Source organism: Dendrobates tinctorius, unplaced genomic scaffold, assembly GCF_039654945.1.
Source record: "Dendrobates tinctorius isolate UK_male_01 unplaced genomic scaffold, ASM3965494v1 ptg000056l, whole genome shotgun sequence".
Lineage (NCBI taxonomy): Eukaryota > Metazoa > Chordata > Amphibia > Anura > Dendrobatidae > Dendrobates > Dendrobates tinctorius.
This window is the reverse complement of record NW_027361724.1, coordinates 6,710,937-6,733,172: the sequence shown is the minus strand read 5'-3', so window position 1 is coordinate 6,733,172 and position 22,236 is coordinate 6,710,937. Positions and strand designations below refer to the sequence as shown.

General features: G+C 41.4%; 1 protein-coding gene and 1 long non-coding RNA gene across 2 annotated transcripts in view; one reads left to right on the top strand and one right to left on the bottom strand.

The window, feature by feature from the left end:
• Nucleotides 1–22,236, top strand: part of CCDC141 (coiled-coil domain containing 141) — a 198,540-nt gene that overhangs the window by 5,400 nt on the left and 170,904 nt on the right. The window contains exon 2 of the mRNA XM_073577467.1: nucleotides 12,860–12,982. Within this exon, the coding sequence (XP_073433568.1) occupies nucleotides 12,860–12,982 (123 nt within the window). The remainder of the gene's footprint in view (nucleotides 1–12,859; nucleotides 12,983–22,236) is intronic.
• LOC141091765 (uncharacterized) overlaps nucleotides 9,966–22,236 on the bottom strand; it is a 77,256-nt gene continuing 64,985 nt past the window's right edge. The window contains exons 4-5 of the long non-coding RNA XR_012232568.1: nucleotides 12,348–12,422; nucleotides 9,966–10,096 (exon numbers count right to left, since the gene is read on the bottom strand). This is a non-coding gene — a long non-coding RNA (uncharacterized lncRNA). The remainder of the gene's footprint in view (nucleotides 10,097–12,347; nucleotides 12,423–22,236) is intronic.

Below are 22,236 nucleotides of genomic sequence, written 5' to 3'. Positions count from 1 at the left end.
GTCACAGCAATTAAATCATGTAATAAACCTGTGACAGACTATTGAGTAAAGATGAGCGGGTCTTTTAAAATTTAAATTCGCTGACTTCGCCAAATTTTCCACAAAAATTTGATTTGTGGCAAATCTCAAAACTGGAAAACCTTTAATTGCTCAGAAAATACACTCTACAGGAGAGAGAAAGAGCCGACACTCTACTGAACAGAGTGAGGACCCCGCTGATTATAAGAGCTTACACTCTACAGAAAAGAGAGGACCCCACTGACCAAAAGAGCTTACACTCTTAAGAAAAGAGAGGACCTCGCTGATGATAAGATCTTACACTCTTCAATAAAGAGAGGACCTCGCTGACCATAAGAGCTTACACTCTACAGGAGAGAGGACCCAGCAGACCATAAGAGCTTACACTTTACAGGAGAGTAAAGGAGAGGACCCCCTTATCATAAGAGATTACATTTTACAGATGAGAGGAGCACTCTGTTCATCGTAAGAGCGCACACTCTTCAGGAAAGTCAACTTGAACTTGATTCCCTGAGGATCAATCCACTCATATCTACTATTGAATGCTACTAGTAATCAGGAGCATACATAGAAATCATAGCAGAAGTTCTAATTGGGCCTCCCCAACCAAAAAAATTAAAAATGATATTCAACAGGGTCACACAAGAGCATATCTCACAGCTTTGCAGCCTTTGCAAATTATTTTTTCTTCTATTGAAGCCCTAGATTATCCTTTCATTGCACCCGTAAAGTATGATGTCAACAAAAGTGCCCCACAAACACAGTATGATACCCCCACAGTGAATTCCTCCACAATATCCTCCACATGCACAGTCTGAAGACCATACTGTACCTTACCTCAAATCGCCTGGCAAAGTATGGTGACCCCAGCACAGTATGATCCCTCAACTGTAACCCCCCACACAGATCTCTATGCAGTATAATGGACCCCACAGAAACCTTCACACTATAAATGCTTGCATACAGTATAATGACCCCACGTAGCCCTCCACACAGTATAATGACCCCCATAGTTCTCCATATTGTATACTGCACCCCTTAATCCTCCATATAGTATACTGTACCCCATAGCCCTCTATATAATATAATGCACCCCCATAGTCCTCCGTATAGTATTATGCACTCCCCATAGTCAACCAAATAGTATAATGCACACCCCATAGCACTACATATAGTACAATGCACTCTCCATATTCTTCCATATTATGTACCCCCCCATAGTCCTCCATATACAGGTGCTTTTCATAAAATTTGAATATCATCAAAAAGTTTATTTATTTCAGTTCTTCAATACAAAAAGTGAAACGCATATATTATATTGAGTCATTACAAACTGTTTATTTCTGTTAATGTTGATGATTATGGCTTACAGCCAATGAAAACCCAAAATCATTATCTCAGCAAATTAGAATAATTAACAAAAAACACCTGCGAAGGCTTCCCAAACATTTAGAAAGGTCTCTTAGTCTGTTTCAGTAGCTCCACAATCATGGGGAAGACTGCTGACTTGACTGATGTCCAGAAAGCAGTCATTGACATGCTCCACAAGGAGGGTAAGCCACAAAAGGTTATTGCTAAAGAAGCTCACTGTACACAGAGTGTTGTACCAAAGCATATTAATGGAAAGTTGAGTTGAAGGAAAAAGTGTGGTATAAAAAGGTGCACAAGCAACCGGGATAACCGCAGCCTTGAAAGGATTGTTAAGAAAAGGCCATTCAAAAATTTGGTCGTGATTCACAAGGAGTGGACTGCTGCTGGTGTCATTACATCAAGAACCACCACACACAGATGTATCCAGGACATGGACTACAAGTGTCACATTCCATGTGTCAAGCCACTCAGGACCAATAGACAATGCCAGAAGCGTCTTACCTGGGCCAAGGAGAAAAAGAACTGGACTGTTGCTCAGTGGTTCAAAGTGTTGTTTTCAGATTAAAGTAAATTTTGCATTTCATTAGGAAATCAAGGTCCCAGAGTCTGGAGGAAGAGTGGAGTAGCACACAATCCAAGCTGCTTGAGGTCTAGTGTGAAGTTTCCACAATCAGTGATGGTTTGGGGAGCCATGTCATCTGCTAGTGTAGGTCCATTGTGTTTTATCAAGACCAATGTCTGCATAGCCGTCTATGAGTTAATTTTAGAGCACTTCATGCTTCCCTCTGCCGACAAGCTTTTCGGAGATGGAAATTTTATTCTCCAGCAGGACTTGACACCTGTCCACACTGCCAAAAGTACCAATACCTGGTTTACAACAACAGTATCACTGTGCTTGATTGGCCAGCAACTTGCCTGACCTTAACTTCATAGGAAATTTATGGAGTATTGTCAAGAGGAAGATGAGAGACACCAGACCCAACAATGCAGACGAGCTGAAGGCTGCTATCAAAGCAACCTAGGCTTCCATAACACCTCAGCAGTGCCACAGACTGATCGCCTCCATGCCACCCCGCATTGATGCAGTAATTGATGCAAAAGGAGCCCCGACCAAGTACTGAGTGCATTTACTGAACATACATTTCAGTAGGCCAACATTTCGGATTTTAAAATCATTTTCCAACCTGGTGTTATAAAGTATTCTAATTTACTGAGATAATGACTTTTGGGTTTTCATTGGCTGTAAGCCATATTCATCAACATTAACAGATATAAACTCTTGAAATAGATCACTCTGTGTGTAATGACTATATAGAATATATGAGTTTCACTTTTTATATTGAAGAACTGAAATAAATTAACTTTTTGACGGTATTCTAATTTTGTGAGAAGCATCTGTGGTATAATGCACTTCCCTTAATCCTCAATATAATATAATGCACTCTCCATAGTCCACCATATTGTACAATGCACTTTTCATAGTCCTCCATATAGGATAATGTACCACCCATAGTCCACCATATAGTATAATGCACTTCCGATAGTCCTTCTTACAATATACTGCACTACCCATAGTGCTCCATACAGTATAATGCACTCCTCAAATTCCTCTTTACAGTATTATGACCACCACAATGTACTCATTGATTTGAGAAAAAAAAACAATACTCACCTCTCCTTTTCGTTCCCCCACTGCTCCGGTCTCTGCAGCAAACCAGGACGCCGATAAAGTTGAACTTGCAAAGATGGGCCCATGCTGGCACCAGCCACCCGGCTCATAAGCCCCATAGCAGTCATGTGGCCTGGATGGTGGTAACATAGGAAAATAGTGGACAGAATACAATGTATTTTTATGACTTTGTTCTGCTGCGTTCTGCAATGGCCCTCGCTCCCGCTGTCCTGTATATAGGAGAATATTGGTGCGGATTCTGTATCTCTCATGTCAGAACAAATACTTTAAAAAAAAGTGTCAGCAGGTTTTTACTACTTCATCTGAGAGGAGCACGATGGAGGGGGAAGATACCCTGATTCCAGTGATGTGTCACTTACTGTGTTGCTTGTTGTATTTTTTTATAAAATCACTTTTTTGTACTGCAATTCTACCAGTTCTCTTGAAGTTGAGCTCTGTATAACCCCACCCATATCACTGACTGGTAGTTTTCTATGTACACTGTGCATAGGCAGAAAGCTGCTATTCAGTGTTGGGGATGTGCTCATACAGGGAGCAAGAATATTTAGGGCTAGATGGCAGCAGGTTTACTAGTTCTCTAGTGATAATCTCCTGCTGATAACCCAGTGATTTTATGAAAACTACAGCAAGAAGCCCGGTAGATGACACATCACTGGATTTGGGGGTCTCACTCTCTACCTCTACCTTAGCGCGTGAAAACATAGCAATAGATTCCCTTTAAAGGGAAAAAATCTGCAATCATGATTCGCCAATATTCCCTGTACAAGCAGACAGTCAGGTACTGACTAAACTAGTTCAGCTTCTCTCAATAGGAGAGAATTGAGAGAATCTGGATGCCACTAGTCGGCACGTGATCCCAAGTATACAAATTGCATATTTATTTGTGTAACTGCCCACTTGTAATGGGAATATTGAAAAAATGTGACAACATGCACACTGTTACATTTTGTCAGTCTGCAGTCACATACAGTTATCCCAATCCCGGACAACCCCTTTTAATATGATGTTAACTCACCCTAAAGTCTTGTTCAGATGAGTATATTTTACATCTGTGTGGTGTCCCTGTGCAAAGTGCATAGCATACTGACAGTACATGGATCAATTTTATTTAATGTACCAACTCTAAAAATAATAATAATTTTATTTCTATAGCGACAACATATTCTGCAGCATCTTACATTATAGAGGAGACTGCTAGAGACAATAGACATTACAGCATGTCAATAAACACATAGATCAAAACAGATACCAAGAGGAATGAGGGCCCTGCTCACAAGCTTACAATCTATAAGGAAAAAGGGGAGACAAGAAAGGTGGGTGGTAACAATTGCTTTTATTGTTTTTATTCTTTGGACCATCCTAGTGTAAGAATCGGGTGTTCCTTTTGCGGCATGAACCAGTTAACAGTCTAAATATGTAACAGTACAGACACAGAGGGCTATTAAATGCATAAAGCAGGTGAGAACATGTTGCGAGGAATCTGGTTATGGTAAAAAAAATTTTGAATGAGCCACATAGGAATATTTAGGTTAATGCGCTGAGGCGATAGGCCAGTCTGAACAAATGCGTTTTTAAGGCATGCTTAAGACTGTGGGGACTGGGGATTAATCATATTAACCAGGGTAGTGCATTCCAAAGAATTGGTGCGGCACGTGAAAAGTCTTGGAGACGGGAGTGGGAGGTTCTGATTAATGAGGATGCTAATCTCAGGTCATTAGCAGAACGGAGGGCACGGGTAGGGTGGTAGGCTGAGACGAGGGAGGAGATGTAGGGTGGTGCTGAGCCATGGAGAGCTTTGTGGGTGAGAGTAATAAGTTTATACTGAATTCTGGAGTGGATGGGTAGCCAGTGTTAGGACTGGCACAAGGTAGAGGCATCGGTATAACAATTGGTGAGGAATATGATCCTGGCTGCAGCATTCAGGACAGATTGGAGAGGGGAGAGTTTGGTAAGAGGGAGACCATTAGTAGACAGTTACAATAGTCCAGACGAGAATGAATAAGAGAAACAGTAAGAGTTTTTGCAGAGTCGAAAGTAAGAAAGGGTCGAATTCTAGAAATGTTGTTCAGGTGCAGATAACAAGAGCAAGCCAGTGATTGGATGTGGGGGGAGAAAGAAAGCTCCGAATCAAGTATGACCCCAAGACAGCGGGCATGTTGCTGGGGAGTAATGGTGGAGCCACACACAGAAATGGCAATGTCGGGCATAGGTAGGTTAGTAGAGGGAGGAAACACGAAGAGTTCAGTTTTTGACAGGTTCAGTTTCAGATAGAGGGAGGACATGATGTTAGAGACAATCACTGGTGTTCTCCAAAAAGGCAGGCATGATATCAGGAGAAGAAGCGTATAATTGGGTGTCATCAGCATAGAGATGGTACTGGAACCCAAATCTACTGATGGCTTGACCAATAGTGACAGTATACAAATAAAAGAGGAGGGGGCCTAGAACTGATCCTTGAGGAACCCCAACAGTAAGGGGAAGATGAGAGGAGGAGGAGCCAGCAAAAGATACAGTAAAGGAGCCGTCAGAGAAATAGGAGGAGAACTCTGGTCCAAAGTGTGGAAAAATGCAGCATGCCTTAGTCAATTCTGTTTGAGGCCACGTTTACATGTTCAGTATTTTTTCAGTATTTTACATCATTATTTGTAAAGACGAAACCAGGAGTGGGTGATAAATACAGAAATGGTGACATGTTTCTATTATAGTTTTCCTCTGCTTGTTTCTCTCCTGGTTTTGGCTTACAAATCCGGATGTCAAATACTGAGCAAATACTGAACGTGTGAACGTGACCTTATAAAGTCAAAGAAAATGGATGCCGTACTGACAACATTCATAGGTCATCCATCATTTGGCCAGCGCCAGCATACACATTAGATCGTCGTCCGATCCCATCGATATATAGTGGGTATAGCTGAATCATCTTGTCAAGGTCAAGCTTCCTTCGCCAGTTATAGCCTCCATTGTCTATACTTCAGCTTTACTTATTCTATGTATTATCATATGAACACAAAAAGTAAAAAAATTCTAAAAATGGTTCCATGATGAAATCAAACCATCTATATGTATTGCATATTGTGGAAGCTGTTTGGGATCTCTGCCAGCAGTGTAATCACATTTCATGGGAGACTGCGCACATTTGATGACATATTAGTAGACGGTTAATAGACTTGTTACAATGAGATGCTTGATGGAGCGTAGTATCTAGTAGCGGAGACACTTTAGTGTTTAGTCTTGACTTAGTGCTATTACTGTTCAGTGTTAATCCTTTCGTGAACAAAACCTTTTACTCTCATGATTTATTTACACCGGCCCGTCTCGCTTCCTCCAACAGCTCAGCGTACACTACAAGTACAGATTGCAGTGTAATATTATGCTACATGAATTGATGGAGAAACCATTAGTCATGCATGGACATAAGGTATTGGGAGAGGCTAGATTCTGACTAGAGCTGGTCTGAAACCAATACTGTAGTAGAGGATAATGATACAATCCAGATGAAGTTGTCAATAAGACAATGAGAACGGTGGGGCAAAAAAATTTATCAGGCTAAATGTGCCAAAATTTTGATGCAATTTTTACCAAAAACAAGTCTGTGATGACTTGTTCCATATTTATTATATGTTTCAGATCCTTTCTGAGACTTGGAGTCATTGAAAAAGCGAGGGGCATGGTCAGGGTGCGACACCATGTGACAAAAATAGGACCAAAATTTTAGAAGAACAACTGTGATAAATTTATCACATATTAAGGCTGTCTAGTTTAAGGGAACAATATATCAAGGTTTTGCTAGTTTTTTGGTATATAAAAGTTGCAAATTTTGTTGCACAAAAACAAGAAACTTTTTGCTATTTTACACTGTTCTTGCCAGTTTTGAATCTGCACATGAAAGTGGGCATAGATGATTGATTAGACAAATAATCTAAGGAGAGAAAATTGCAATATACGTAATGGTATAAAAAGATTATTGCTTTGAAAATAAGACTAACACTTCGCCTAATCAATAGCTGATAAAGTATGAAATCTGAAAAAAAGAACATTTATGTCAGTCCAGGTGCAGACCAAAGCAGTTACTATCTGATTTTCCAATAAAGGCTGATTTTTTTTAAACTGAATGGTAGTGTATCATGAGCAAATAAGAAAGGGATGGAGGCGATAAAGGTGAGGAAAAGAGGAGATGAAATACACCTCCAATATTTCTTTGAACGGTTTCTTATGGTAGTGTGCATCAAATACTACTGTCATCAATAGTTACCGCTTCTTTATCCTAAGTCATGTGACAAGGCTCATGAACAGGCTCAATATTGACTTTTAGACCTGCTACTTCCAAAAGGTGGTGCTACAGTTCCCGCTCCTTTCTCAAGTGGCAATTTGCATGCTTAAAGGGAATTTGTAACCAGGTTTTTGCTAATTTATCTGAGAGCAGCGTGATGTAGGAAAAGAGACTCTGATTCTAGCGATGTATCACTTAGTTTACTGGGTGAAGCAGTTCTGACACAATCTGAGTTTTTAGACCTAGCATTTAGCAGAGTTTAGAAAGATGCCCCAGCCTACATTACAGCTTTCTGTGTACATTGCCAGTGAGCTACTTATCAAATAAGGGGGCGTGTTCAGCCTAACAGTCCAGGATACCCAAGTTCCTGCAAAGCCTGCACATGAGGAAAGAGAAATAAAGAATTAGAAAAACTATACTACATCTCTAATTGGAGGTATTTGCTAATATTACTATTAATTCACCTACTACGTATTGGGATAGGATCTTGGAGATGGAAATACCCCTTTAATTTTGGTCCTAGTAAGAACTTCAATCTTTTTCATACCGTCAGAGATGACAATAAATGTGTCCGATTACTCACAGTTAAGACACTTTATTTCAGACCTTCCTTCGAATGTTCAAATTAATAAACCTATACATAGCCATGCAAATATTTTCGCTTCTTTCTTGTTCAAAGAACATAATTCTCTTCTTACAATACAACATTTGCAGGGTGAAGGTAACAGGGCATTTCACCTTATAGATGAAGATATTAAAGTTGCCTTTAAAAATCCCTCCCATTACCCTTTGCAATCTAGAGTACCAGACTTGGATTTATTTCAACCGCTTCTAAAGCCCCCATTACACATAACGATGTCCCAGCGATCCCACCAACGATCCGACATGATGGGATCGCTGGGACATCGTTAGGCTGATCGCTGGTGAGCTGTCACACAGACAGCCCCAGCGATCAGGACCAGCGATGCTGGACGCTGGTTTCTAATGTAAACGTTGGGTATCCAGGAGCCGCGGCTCCTGGATACCCGATGTTAACATTAGAAACCAGCGTCGCTGATCACTGGCCTCTCGCTGCCACACGCAGTGATGCGCACTGGCCAGTGGGAGACCAGCGATCAAAAAACGGCCCTGGCCGACGCTGCATGATCAGCGATAACCTTGCGAGATTGCTGATGTGTCATAGAATCAGCGATCTCGCTAGCAAGATCGTTGTGTGTGACGGGGCCTTAAATCTAAAAAAAATTTGTATGATGCCGAGTCACTACTCAAGGGCAAGCCATGAGATAAGGAAGTTGAGGAGTCCGGGATCAAATACCAGGAGAGCACATCAAAGTCAAAAGGGTAAGTCAAAATAAGAGTCAGAAGGCAAAGTCTGAGGTCAGGCAGCAAAGGTCAGAGTACATCAAAGGCAAAGGATCAGTACAAGCGAACGGTCAAAAAGTAAAATTTGAGGTCAGGCAACAAAGATCAGAATTGCAGAAGTCTAAGCACATGGCACACACACCACTGAGAAAAGCTACGACTTTCAATCATCTGTACATTGCCAGCCAGCTAAATAGCCAAGTAATCACCCTGAATGGGTGACACCTGAAGGAAGCCCAGGAGGCCCTGCCAGATTGAGTGGCTGGGCTGTCACTCAGAGTACTGACAACCCAGCACCCCCTGCTTCTGATAATCCCTTGTTATCTAAAAGTCACATCCTATGTTCTTTAAGTTTTGTTAAATTCCAATGGAAGGATAGTTTTTCTTACCTGCGATGTAATTAATTTGTATTCTGTTATTCCCCACCCACTAGCTATGTTGGCCATACAACATCATTTGAATTGCTATAGTAGTTATTCTTCTGAGTTAAAACAATTAATTCTTATAGCTCAACTTAAGTCACAATTATGTTATGCTTAATTTTGAGATTTTTTGCAGATTTTCACCATAATTAATTATTCTCTTCATGGCCTGGTGTAAGAAGGATTTTATTTTTAACACAAAAATCCCTTTTCTCCATATAGTCTCCAAGTTTCCACCATCATTAGTTATTCTCTTCATGGCTTGGTGTAAGAAGAGTTTTATTTTTAACAACAAAATCCCTTTTCCATATAGTCTAGTATGGCCGATATGTAGATGATCTCCTCCTGGTGAGGACCGCCAGTATGTCGGCCATTCCAGACTTTATTTGTTTTCTCAATTCCAATGATATTATTCTACGGTTTGCCAGCAATTTTCCCAGTAATAAGGTCTCCTGTTTGGATAGTACTCTAGTAGGATTTTTGTCAACTGGCAAGATGACAATATCTTTTTTCAGAAAAAATATCATGGGTAACACAATTTTACAATTTTGCAGTCTACAAGCTTTCATTCACAGCATACCATTAGTGCAATTCCGTATTTACAAGAGCTAGATGCATTATGCTCTGATGACTCCATTTTCCCACAGGAGAGTGCACTCATCAATGGTAGATTACACGTCAGAGCTTATAATAAATAAAAATTAAAAACCGCATTTAATAATATCAAATTGAAATCCAGGGATACCCTGCTATAAGGTCATGGAAATAGAGTTAGTCCTCAGTTCACTATAATAAATAAAGATATTATATTAATAATACTTACTTACCTGTTGTCAACCAAGATGTCATTCTCCAACAAATCACGGAAGGGGGTTGCAGGTTTGTTGGTAGAAGAGGGTGCTCCGTTGGCAATATTCTTTCCCCAAGTATGGTGTGAGTCCAGTCTTGCATCACACTGTCTCACTGTAAAAGGGTTTTTTAAATGTGTAAGCAATAGCTGAAGTGTCTGCACCTTTGCTGAAAATAAATAAAATTCTCTCTCTACTGCTCGGTGCAGAACGCAGGATTGATGGTTTCATCAATTGCGACTCATACCATGTGGTGCATTGCATTGAATGCAAAACCTGCAAGCTGCAGTATGCAGACTGCACCACAAGTAAATGAGAAACAAAAAACAGATAGCTGAACATTAATAATGGTAAAGCGTCAAATTCTGGTGTAGTTCAACATTTTGTCACTATACATAGAGGCAAAAACGACTGTGTGAAACTTTTTGGATTTTCAATCTTAATACCAATTACAATGACTTGTTTTTTCAATAGTGATTTTTTTCCTTTCCTTTCCTCTGCTTTATTAGGTGTTAAAATTTGATTTTGGTATTATATTTTGCTTGTATGTGTAAACAGTACAATGTTCTGCTGAGAACATTGATAGTCTATGAGCTAAAAATGATCTATTGCTGATTGTTCTGTGCGCATAGTACAGAACAAGCTTGGCTTGTCTAAATAGGCTATTAAAGGGGTTGTCCACTTCTTGGACAATTCCATCTTAAACTAAATGTTTGGTCCCCGATAAAACAAACCTATACTCACCCCCCGTGCCAGCTCCGCTCCTACCGTGTCGGCAGTCACGGGTCAGGGACTGTGATTCGGTGGAATGAATCATGATGCCCCGAGCCCAATCAGCGCTGACATCACTGTCCCCTCCTTTGTATGAAATAAACATGAAGTGGATGTCCAGGCTGCAGCTGATCTCGGATTTCCTCTTCACGTTCATTTCAACAGAAGGTGGGGACAGTGATACCAGCGCTGATTGTGTGCCAAGCACCACGGGTCATTCCACCGCATCACAGCCCCAGGACCGCAAGTGCCAACACCGCTGGAACGGAGCCTACACGGGAGGCGAGTATAGGTTTGTTTTATCAGAGCCAAACATTTAGTTTAACATTGGGTTGTCCTAGTAGTGGATAACCCCTTTAAACAACCACCAATGGACTTCTATGTAGCCTATTAGCGAATGATTTTAGTGTCATATCATATAGGGCAAACCAGCTATAAGTTTGAATTGTCTAAAAGTTAGACCATTTTAGTAAATCAACCCCACTGTGTTCGGAAGAACATATTCAAAGGGCCCCATTTCCCGTTTCCTTTTGACAACTGTAAGGCTATGTGCCCACGTTGCAGAAATGCGGCGAAAATGTCCACAGCATTTCCGCAAGTCCCTGCTGTGGGTAAAATGCATGCGGAATTTGCATGCGTTTTGCAAGCGTTTTTAGCTTGCAGAATGCTTTCGCTTTCTAAGCGATTTGTAGCATCGCTTGGAAAGGTGATTGACAGGTTGGTCACACTTGTCAAGCATAGCGCTTGACAAGTGTGACCACCTTTTTACTACTGATGCTGCCTATGCGACATCAATAGTAAAAGATGGAACGTAAAAAATTTAAAAAATTAAAAATATGGTTATTCTCACCTTCCGACGGCCCCCAATCTCCTCAGCGACGCTGCCGGCAAGCTCCGATCCCAGGGGTGCATTGCGAGAATCATGCCAGATGACATCACGCTCGCGAGACCGCGACGTCATCTCAGGTGATTGGCACAATGCATCCATGGGAACAGAAGATGCTGGCACCGTGGCTGAGAGGCGGGAAGGCTCCGGGGGGGGGGCTGCCAGAAGGTGAGTATATCTCTATTTTTTAATTTTAATTCTATTTTTTACAGGAATGTGGTACCCAGGGCCTGGAGGAGAGTCTCCTCTCCTCCAGACCCTGGGTACCATCCGCACATGAAGCGCTCACTTTACGCATAGTGAGCATAGCCACATGCGTAAAGTGAGTGTTTCAATGTAATCCTATGGTTGCGGAATCGCAGCGATTCCGCAAAATTAATGAACATGCTGCGGATTTTACCGCTATGCGATTCCGCAGCGGTAAAATCCGCAGCATGGGCACAGCAACTGTGGAATCCCATAGGATTGCATGGGATGCATTTTAATAGCGTATTTTAAGTGTTTCCACTGCGGAGAAAAAGCTGCAAAAATGCTTAAAAAAACACAACATGTGCACACAGCCTTAGGGTGCAATTATTAGTGTATTCGACTAATATTTTCTGTTATGGACCAATATTTACTTCTGGTGTGCACTGCTAATTCACTTTTAATACATCTTTAGTGGCCTACTGAGTGTTAGGATGGGGTCATTGTAGATTTAGAAACTTACCAGTACCTAGTGGTTTCTGCTTCTAACCTTTCCCGTCACTGCTTATTTCTCGTCATGTGCCTCACTGCTGAATACCTGAAATGTTATGTTGAGATAAAACATGTTAAGTTAATTCCCTGTCTATTGAATATTTAAAGTGGAGTTGTTTCTGATAATTCAGCTCTTGTAAACCTACCTGATATTTGTTTAGGTTTTTGCTCAATTCGTACTGGATATTGCATTACATTCACCCTAAGGCTAACAGGAGGGACCAGATGAAGTGGGGAGGAGTGAATACAGAATGTGAACTATGCTTTTCTTTGAAGCTCAGTGACTCCGCATAAATGATAACATAGATGGTGTAACACAGATACTTACTGAACACAATTGTAGGTAGAGATCAGGACTATAATTGGATATTCTATTGTCTAAGGTTCATTCTCTGACATGTAGACCTACATATTACTTACTTTTGCTAATATAAACTTCCATCAAGTGCACAAAATTGAATGTTTTTTTTTTTTTTTTTCCAGAGTGGAGACGTAGTCCAGTTGCAGCTGGCAGAAGCCATACCAAATGTACTGGAGATTGGGGAAAACCAAGATGAAGCCAGAAAACTGCTTCAAGACCACAGTGCACTTCTCTACAAAATAAAGGTAAGCGGATAGAGGCTCCCCAGGGCACAAGCACTGCTCAACACGTTCTATTTGTTTTAACACTTATACAAGTTTTTCTGTGATCACTGGGTAAGTTTGACACCAAGAATTTTAGAGTATTCTTGGTCCAGAGTGGCTCCATAAAGGACTCCTGAAATATCAGTAAAATTGAAGCCAAACCCATTTGGAGCTGACTTTGAAGACAATCACTCGACAATAATATCAACTAGCGATGAGCGAATGTGCTCATTGCTCGAGATTTCTGAGCATGCTTGGGTGTTCTCTGACTATCTTGGGCGTGCTCGTAGATTATGTTTGTGTCTCCGCAGCTGCATGATTTCCGGCTGTTAGATCGCCTGAATACATGTGGGAATTCCCTAACAAACAGGCAATCCCTGCAAGTGTTCAGATTGTCTAACAGCAGCAAATCATGGAGCTGCAGAGACACAAACATAATCTACGAGCACACCCATGTATGAACCAAGGATTGTAGAAGTTGTTGTATGGAGAAGCGGCACTTGTACTTTCCTCAGTAATACTGGATGATCGTGGGGTTTCGTAGAAGACAAATCTAAATTAGTTGATTAGCAGACTGTTTTTATTTTTAAATGGGGCTGGTCTGATAAAGGAAGTTTCCTGGAATATTGTTTTTTATTTTCATCCAATTGGCCAGTGCTTGGTTGACGTAATGAAAAGTGTTGTTCTTAACCCTGCCTGGGTCCAGCGCTGCCTCTCAGCCACCGCTCCAGCAGTCAAGTTTCAACTACAGTGCAAATCACCACTTCAGCCAAACATTGAGTTCTACTCACCCTCTTACAAACATGACCTAACTGTTTATTGTGTGTTATTAGGTGATATGCAATCAGTCCTTCGGTGAGTAGGGTTAGAGTCAGCATTCTAGTCTCAAAGGCCACAGACTTGTGATGTTAGTGGAGCAGCATCTTTGATCTTCCTGAGCAGGACAAACGTAATGCCCTTGTTTATCTTTTTAATATCTGTTTATAATTGTTGCTGCATTCACTGTGGGCCTTGTCTGTGAAGTCATGCCAACACTGCCAACTATGAAAATGTAAGGAGATGTTCATATTGCCCACATTCCCCTTGAAGAATATGTAAATTGTTGTAATGTGTAATGTGAAATGTGATCTATAACGTGAATTGTGACTTGTGTTAATAATGGTGTTAATATGTGTAGTTAGACATTAGGGATAGTGATAGTTAATGTTTGGGACTAGCCCAGAGCTGGGATGCTAAGTTGAAGTGAAAGTGAGAGTTTCCTGGTAGTGAGGGAGAAAGGGCCTGGTGTGCGTAGAGAAAGGACCTATAGTCCAGTGTGAGCAGTGCCGCATTCTCGGGTATCCAAAGTGATTGGAGACCGAGAGGAAAAGGATAGCCAGATCCGGAACAGAAGTGACTGAGAGACAGAGTTAATTATTGGAGATGGGTCCTAAGAGAGTACTCCTAGCAGTAAGGCCCAGAGTTCATAACTCCAAGAGGTAACGTGCCTAGACAGGACTGAGTATGCGAGATGAATAGAGTGGCCTGGGGCTGGAGTTACGGATCTATAGCTCCCCTAAGGGGAAAAAAGATGCGGAGGAACCACGAGTTGGATGAAGGGCTCATTTTAAACAGGACTATAATGTGGAGCTGGGTTGTAGTGAAGTAGTGAGGAGCAGTCAAGGCAGAGTACAAGTAAAGAGAGTAAAGAGGAAATAACTGAAATGGAGTAGAAAATGCTTCAAGTTGTAAAGGAAATGTTCAAAAGGCTTTGTACCCGCTAGCTCTTGTATATATTCCTTACCAAGTTCCCATTCAGTAAAAAGATTATTTTTAAATGGTGATCTCCAACATTGAACTGTAAAACATCTGGTCCTGGCTAACCAGCAACATTGGTTACATGTGGCCTGCACGGGTTACATACAGTAGCCAAACTCCTCTATTCTTCATTGTAGGTATACTAACCACATACAAGTATGCTACACTGATTGGGTTGTGGAATCAGTGGTACAGCCATTTCTCCAAAGTGCCACGACTACTGCCACTGCCTATATCTTTTCCAGAGTTGTCTTCCCATCCAGCACATCCGGGAAGTCATTGGTGGACAATTGCAAAAGGTTGCTGCCAGCAGCGGATCTTGATGATTTGCCCAAGTGCATTCAGCGCTGCAGGACATTCCTCAGACAACCATTAATAGCCTCATTGATAGCAGCCAAGCCTGTAAGTGTAGGGATTTCTGCATGTGGTGCTCATACTCGATACTAAATAAATCATGATGTTTTGAAAATTTTATTTCCGTTTTTTCATCATTTGCAGATCAGTAACATGTCTATCCATCCTATGAGTTCCTTAATTCCACTACTTTTCCTTTTTGGTGTTTAATACAAACATTCCTTAACATCAGAATTGTAAGTAATAAATTTAGTTGAGATAAGTTATGGTGCTGAAATTTATACAGTTTGTTATAACTGACAGCTGGAAGAAAGCAGAGCCAAAAGTCACATTTCAGGAAGTAAGAGTGTATTTCATTCATATTGATCCTGAGTGACATAGTGCAGGGCTGACAGTCTGTTTTTGGAAACTGGTTATATTTTAAGAAAATACATCCGCTTTGGATTGATGCTGACAAGCTGTAGCAGAAGCTGCCAAATTTATCAACAATATAAGGGTGCGTTGTCTACCAATGTGTTTTAGTGATAGAAGGAGTAACTGTGACTATAGGAATGGAAATCAAAGAAAATACCATTGTCGGAACTATAGGAATGGAAATCAAAGAAAATAACTTTGTTGGAAGGATCTTGCCACTGTACCAGAGTTCAGAACAAGTAGTTGATATCTATAATAATCATGCTGCAGTGACCTCTAAGCCTTAGGGATAGGAAGGCACTGTAGGTACTATGCTCGCCTACCCCAAGACAAAAAGCTGTATGATAGCCCGCACACACCCTAAGAGGTGCATTTATAAACTATTCAATTTAGGGCACAGTTCTGCAGAACACAGTTGCAACAATATGATAAAACATGTTTTTTATAAAAAAAAATAAATAATAAATGACAGTGCACTCGTGGCAAATTTTGCACTGAAATTTTTAACACACGACTCAAAAAAATAGCCTAATAAGCGCTTTCCAAGATATAACTTGAGACGGACAGGTCTATTCTAAGAATAGGACACCTATTTTATTTCTACACAAGACTCACCTTAAAATTCATAAGAGATCACTGGAAAAGAAATGCACTGTACAGCACCCAATGATATTTGTTACCCGTAGCATTCTCCCTAATCACCCCATCTCCCAATGGCAGCTACATTCTCATCCTTTACATTGGCATGTTATCATCCCTGCCTCACTGGCAGTAGCTTCTGTAGAATATTTTGAAACTTGTGAGCCCTAATGCAGTGCCCTCCAGCTATCACAGGTCTTTAATAGCATTCTTCTCATATGGGCCAAAAGAAGGACCTTTTGGGATCCTTTTAAAAAAAATAGGAAACTCACCACTATGCTTTACACCCAAGATTGTAAGTCCTTATTCCTTGAATGAAGAGTGCTCTGGATTTCTTGCTGGCTCCAAGGGACATAATTTAGAATGTATAATATTCGGCACCCTATAAAATCAACTTCTTTATCAGAACAAATTAAAATAGGTATATGTCATGACACATTTCGAGTGTTAACGCCCTCGATCAGACACTTCCTCTATGTACCTATTTTGAATTGTTCTGGTGAAGAAGTTTATTTTATGGAGTGCCAGATATTCTAAATTTGAATTTTTGGGCTCCAGGGCCTGGGTATCAGTCTCCCTCATACCATCCTGTTGAGCTTGAAGTAACACTTTACCATTTCCACCTCTCCCGCTCGAGCAAGAGCACAGCTGGTGGTGGAGGTGGAAAGTAGAGAGTCAGGATACCTCCTCTGCTATTCACTTCTAGTTTCCAGACACCTAATAAACTACTTGGAGCAACAGAAAAATAACATAAACTACACCATTGTTGTCTAGAAATTTGACTATTTCACATTTGCATAATGGTGTTATTATTTTTGGGGAGATACTGCACTAGATGTGCTCATGATGGAAATGCATTATGTACAATCTAGTAGATTTTTATATTAAAAATAGAAGTTAATTTTGTGAGTAGAGACTATGAATTCCCGAGAACCTGACAGAATTACATTGCTTTGTTGTACAATATCTGGCAAAAATGTCCTGAATGTACTGTAAATAAACAAAAACAAACTAGCAATCTCCCAGAAATATTTTTAATTCTTGAGCTGCAATATTTTGTGTCCATTTGGTGCGTCAAGTCATTAATTTATACCTAATACCCTATTACTATTTATAATGAGCAAATTCATTTTCAAAACTGAAAAGTACTAACTAGCTGTCAGTCCTGACTCCAGGTTTATGCAGGACCTTACGCGACAAAGTGGGATCCTCTACCACCTCTCCTTCCGAGAGTTATAACTTTCTCGCCAACATAGCTGTATGAGGGTTTGTTTTTTTTGTGGGATGAATTGCACAGAAATAAATTCCACCATTGTTTTATGGGTTTGGTTTTTACAAAGTTCACTTCATGCTAAGAATGAAATGTTAACTTTGTCCAATGGAGCTCTCCGATTATAATTATGCCAAATTTCTGTTGTTTTTTTTTAAAATGTTTTTTAGTACTTAAAATATTGGTTTGTGTGACTAATTTTTGAGAACCATAACTTTTTAGTGAAAAATTTAAAGGGGTCTGAATACTCTCCGTACCCACTGTATTTTGTTGATATTTTGTAATATATATGTAATACATATGTGTGTACGTACGTATATATATATATATATTTATACACACACACACACATACACACATGTATTACAAAATGTAAACAAAACATATACATACACATTATAAATAATACTTTCCTTATTTTACATCTTTTAATTGATCTACTTGCGGATCACAGGTGTATGGACATGATTGACATGGGTTCCTTCAGTAGGCTCCCAACTGCCACATCAGTGGGCATTGTACGTGACATCTCGCCCCTGTTTTCAACCACTTAAATGCAGCTGTCATTAATGACAGCAGAATCTAAAGGGTTAAATTGCTGGTCCTGGCTAATGGTCCTTGCTCCGACCCATGCTTAGCCCCAGTCACGGCGACTAATGGGGGTCCCGCTGCCACCAAAACGTGACGGACAGCGGACCCGGTGTCACCACTATGTCACGATCCCACCACTGACACCGGTGTATCAGCGGACGGAGGGACGCGACACACTGCCAGCACACGGCTATCACAGGCACAGTGGGGGCTTATCTTAGTTATCCCACCACTGCTACCATGTGACAAAAAATGCAGCAAGCTAACCTTGCTCTAACAATTTATTGCAGGGGGTATTTTGGATGCCCCACCACTGCTAACAACCTTCCAAGAACTGCGTGGATTTATGTATATCCCACTTTCTCAGTTCCCCTTTGGAACTCACAGCTCTCCGGCACCCCCCTTACCCTCAGGTCAGTCAGGGAACTGCACCTAGGATAATTAGTCGCCGGACGGGCTGCTTGTTGTGAACCGGCGATTAGGCTTCTGCAGTAAGGGAATTATCAATGCTGTGGCCGCAGCCCCTCATTCAGCAATATAAGACCCTTCTGGACTGCCAGCAAGCCACAATAACCGTACACAATGCGCTGCCACCAGCTCCTGGTTTCTCCGCTTAAGTTATAGACTCAAGGGAGGGGTTCGAAGCCAACCCGACAAATTAGTAGCGATTATCTAACAAAGGTGTATAGTTCAATTCTTAGAGCATGGAGACGGAACTAAATAACTTTATCATTTATTTTCCGAAAGAGGACAGTGATTATACAGATAAAAGTTGCTATAAAATTGAGACATAAGATATGTACATTAGACAAGTATAAAACAAAGTGGATGAACGAAGAAAGTACACTCACATGTGGTCAGTTGGTGTTAGGCATCCCATGTGGCTTTAAGGGGGTGGAGGCGGAGCTGCACGTCTCCGCTCATCTGGAGTTCTTGTCAGCATGGACTCTGCAGCTGTTCTCACCTGGTTTTGCCAAGGGAATGCCTTATAGACTCTGCTATGTGACATCACGGAAAGAGGCATTCTGGGGTAGTCCCACCTCTCTCTTTCCAAGGTAGAAATCCTACTAAAACTCATAATCATCATAACTCGGTGGGGGAAACCGCACAGACATATATATGGCATCATTGGTTGTAATTCACCGAGTGGAATCCGAAAATACTAAACATGCCATAACTGGGCCATTCTAGTTGGGAGTACTCCATAATTCAGGTTCTGGGGGATGCGAGGGCTTCGCAAAAACCATGGCAGTGAAGCTGGGACCGCTCAGATCACAAAAATATGATTATTATAACTCTGGTGGCAATCTCTCATAGGTTTATTCAAACCTCTTGGTTTCAGACAAAGGGCTTTTCCCTCACTTTTTTTTTTCTTTCAGCTGCGGAGAGGAGCCAAATGGTGGTAATAGGGAGTGTCCTAGCTAATTAACATTCCTGCTCCTCCAGAGGAAGTGGCAGGGTTGATAACACTTGGGGGGAAGGAATTCCTACTACTGACAGTTTACAATGTCATAGGATGGAGGATTTCTAGCACAGTCCAACAGAAAACTTATTTTGCAGACATTGTATATCACAGCGTCATACACGTCCTGCACCAGCCGTATGTAACCAGCACACAGCGCTTAGACACAGTGACCGGATCCCTGCCGACTGTTGGAGGTACCGCACGGAGTAAGCTGCCATCGGCCAGGAAAGCTTTCCGGCACCAGGTCATCCAGTGCCGGGACAGCGCATCCTTCTATACGGTAACAGACCGCGATATCTCACTGCCATTAATGTTCAGAGACTTCCTAAAAGGACTTTTGTTTGAATTCATGCACATGTTAAATTGTTTTTATTATCTGTACTGTTTTTATAATTCTTTATCTGGGTAGTACCACCATATTATACCACCATCTGTGGCCACATCTTACCATACACTTGGCATTTATATGAGTAAATCCCTCTCCTGAAAAGAAAAAGGTTTTATCAGCACAAATATACTTATAGTATTTAAATCTGAATAGCTCCCTAAAAATACAAGTTTTGTAAATTAGAAAATGTAGACTGCAATATATGAAAAAGATAAAAACTTCTTGTCGCATTAGCACCTATCCCGTCCTAAACCACTTAACCCTTTCTGATGGATTGCAGCGGGGGACCTGACTGACCAGCGGAGAGGTAAGGATATTGTTGTTTTTTTGTTTTATTTTTGTTACAGGTCGATGGTTTATCTTTGGATTAGCAGAGGAATAAATCTTGTCAAAAACTAGGTGTCTTTATTTCAATAAAATAATTTTTCATTAATATCTGTGTGTTTTTTACCGTTTAATAGTCTAGGGTTAATAATGGATAAGTGTCTTATTGACATCTCTCCATTATTAATTGGCTTAATGTCACCTTCCAATAGCAACGTGACATTAACCCATTAATATTAAACCATTAGTCACCGCTACAGGCAATGGGAATAGAGGGGATAAGTGCCAGAAAAGGCGCATCTTATAGTTGCGCCTTTTCTGGGGTGTCTGGGGGCAGATTTTCGTAGCCAATGGGGGGGGCAAAAACATTGGTCCCTCTCAAGGCTATTAAAATCTGCCCTCACTCACCTGCTTTACCTCTCTGGTTGCAATTTTACCGCGGGAGCCCACACACTTTTTTACAACGAATTAACCCCTTAATTTAACACCTAGACGTCCCAAATTTTACACACAAACCCTAATTTAATTATTAGTCAGGTACATATAAAAAAAAACATGAAATGAAATGGTTTACTGTATGTAAACCATGTCATTTCATGTCGGGTTTGGGATTGATTTTACAGAAGCAGGCAATTGAATTAGCGGCTATTATGCTATGTAGAACTCTATGAAATGTAAATATATATATACATGTCTCAATGACGTGTATATATATATATATATATATATATGTATTCTATGTGTATATATCTATTATTTTGTTTCTTTATTAAACATGTCAATATGATTTTACTGTCTCGCAAAATGAAGTGCTGACTTTTGTTGAAGGACACCAGGTGCATTTTTCTTGCAAGTCACAAGTCTGGTGTTAGGCTGGCAGAACACACCAAATAATAAAATGATAATGAGGTGTGTTTGCAGCCTGGGGTCCACCATGCAGAGATGGTATACTGCTGCTAGGTAATGGAGTTCTATCTGAACACCGGCGGGTAACCACTGACCCGGTGCGTATAGGAGCGAACTGTTACTTCACAAAGCTGCTGTAAGTAAAGCCAGAGCCTGTTAACCTCACAGGACTCAACTGGGGGAGCGCTGCTATACAGTCACAAGACCCTTCCCCAGAGACAAGGGAAAGGGTCCCTCTAGACCAGCAGCGCTCAGCACCGCAATTGAGGCGAGAGCGAGACGCGCAAGTGTGCTCAGCGCCTCACTGGAATGCGCCACTAATCGCCCAAGGTTGGGCTAAACAGCACACAACTTGCGCATGGTGCTGCACTGGTGGGTGCTGACTTGGCGTGATTCGGCAGTGCCTAGTACAGGATGACACCACCGGACGCTAGTGTGTGACAGTGCTATAAGCACAGTGGCGGAAAGATAGCCACCCGTTGGCCCTAACTCAGATACCCTAACACATGCGTATCAAAGGAGGGGGTTAATATAATGAGTCATTCACCAGATTCATGCATCCATCATCACACATACCAATAACATAATGAGTCTATACTAGCGCATGGCCGAGCGGCCATGCGAACCTTTTATAGCGGTGTCCTTCCGGGACCTTCCTGATGGTCCAATCCGAGCTGGAGAAGGACCTGAGCATGTGACCTCCAATCTCCAATGAGAGATCGTCCCATGGGCTTGCTCAGTGGACCGAAAGCAGGACTTAGTCCCTGGAGTAGCTAGCTGCTGACCAGCATGCGTTGCTATAGCTTGACCAGAGGAGGTCGCAGCAGCCAAACCCACAGTGCTAGTCTGAGCAGAGCGCTGGGATCGATGAGTCTGCTGAGGAGTCTCCTCTGTGGCTGGAGAGGAATGGGAGACCGCCAAAGGCAAGGCTCGGGATTCCTGCTGTGCAGCGACAGGCACCCGACGCCTAACATCTGGTCCGTGTGTAATCCATTTTTTTGCGCTCCCATTAGACTTGCATTGGCATATTTCGGTCGGAATACGCTGACAATCGCAGCATGCTGCGATTGTCTCGGCCTGTAAAATAC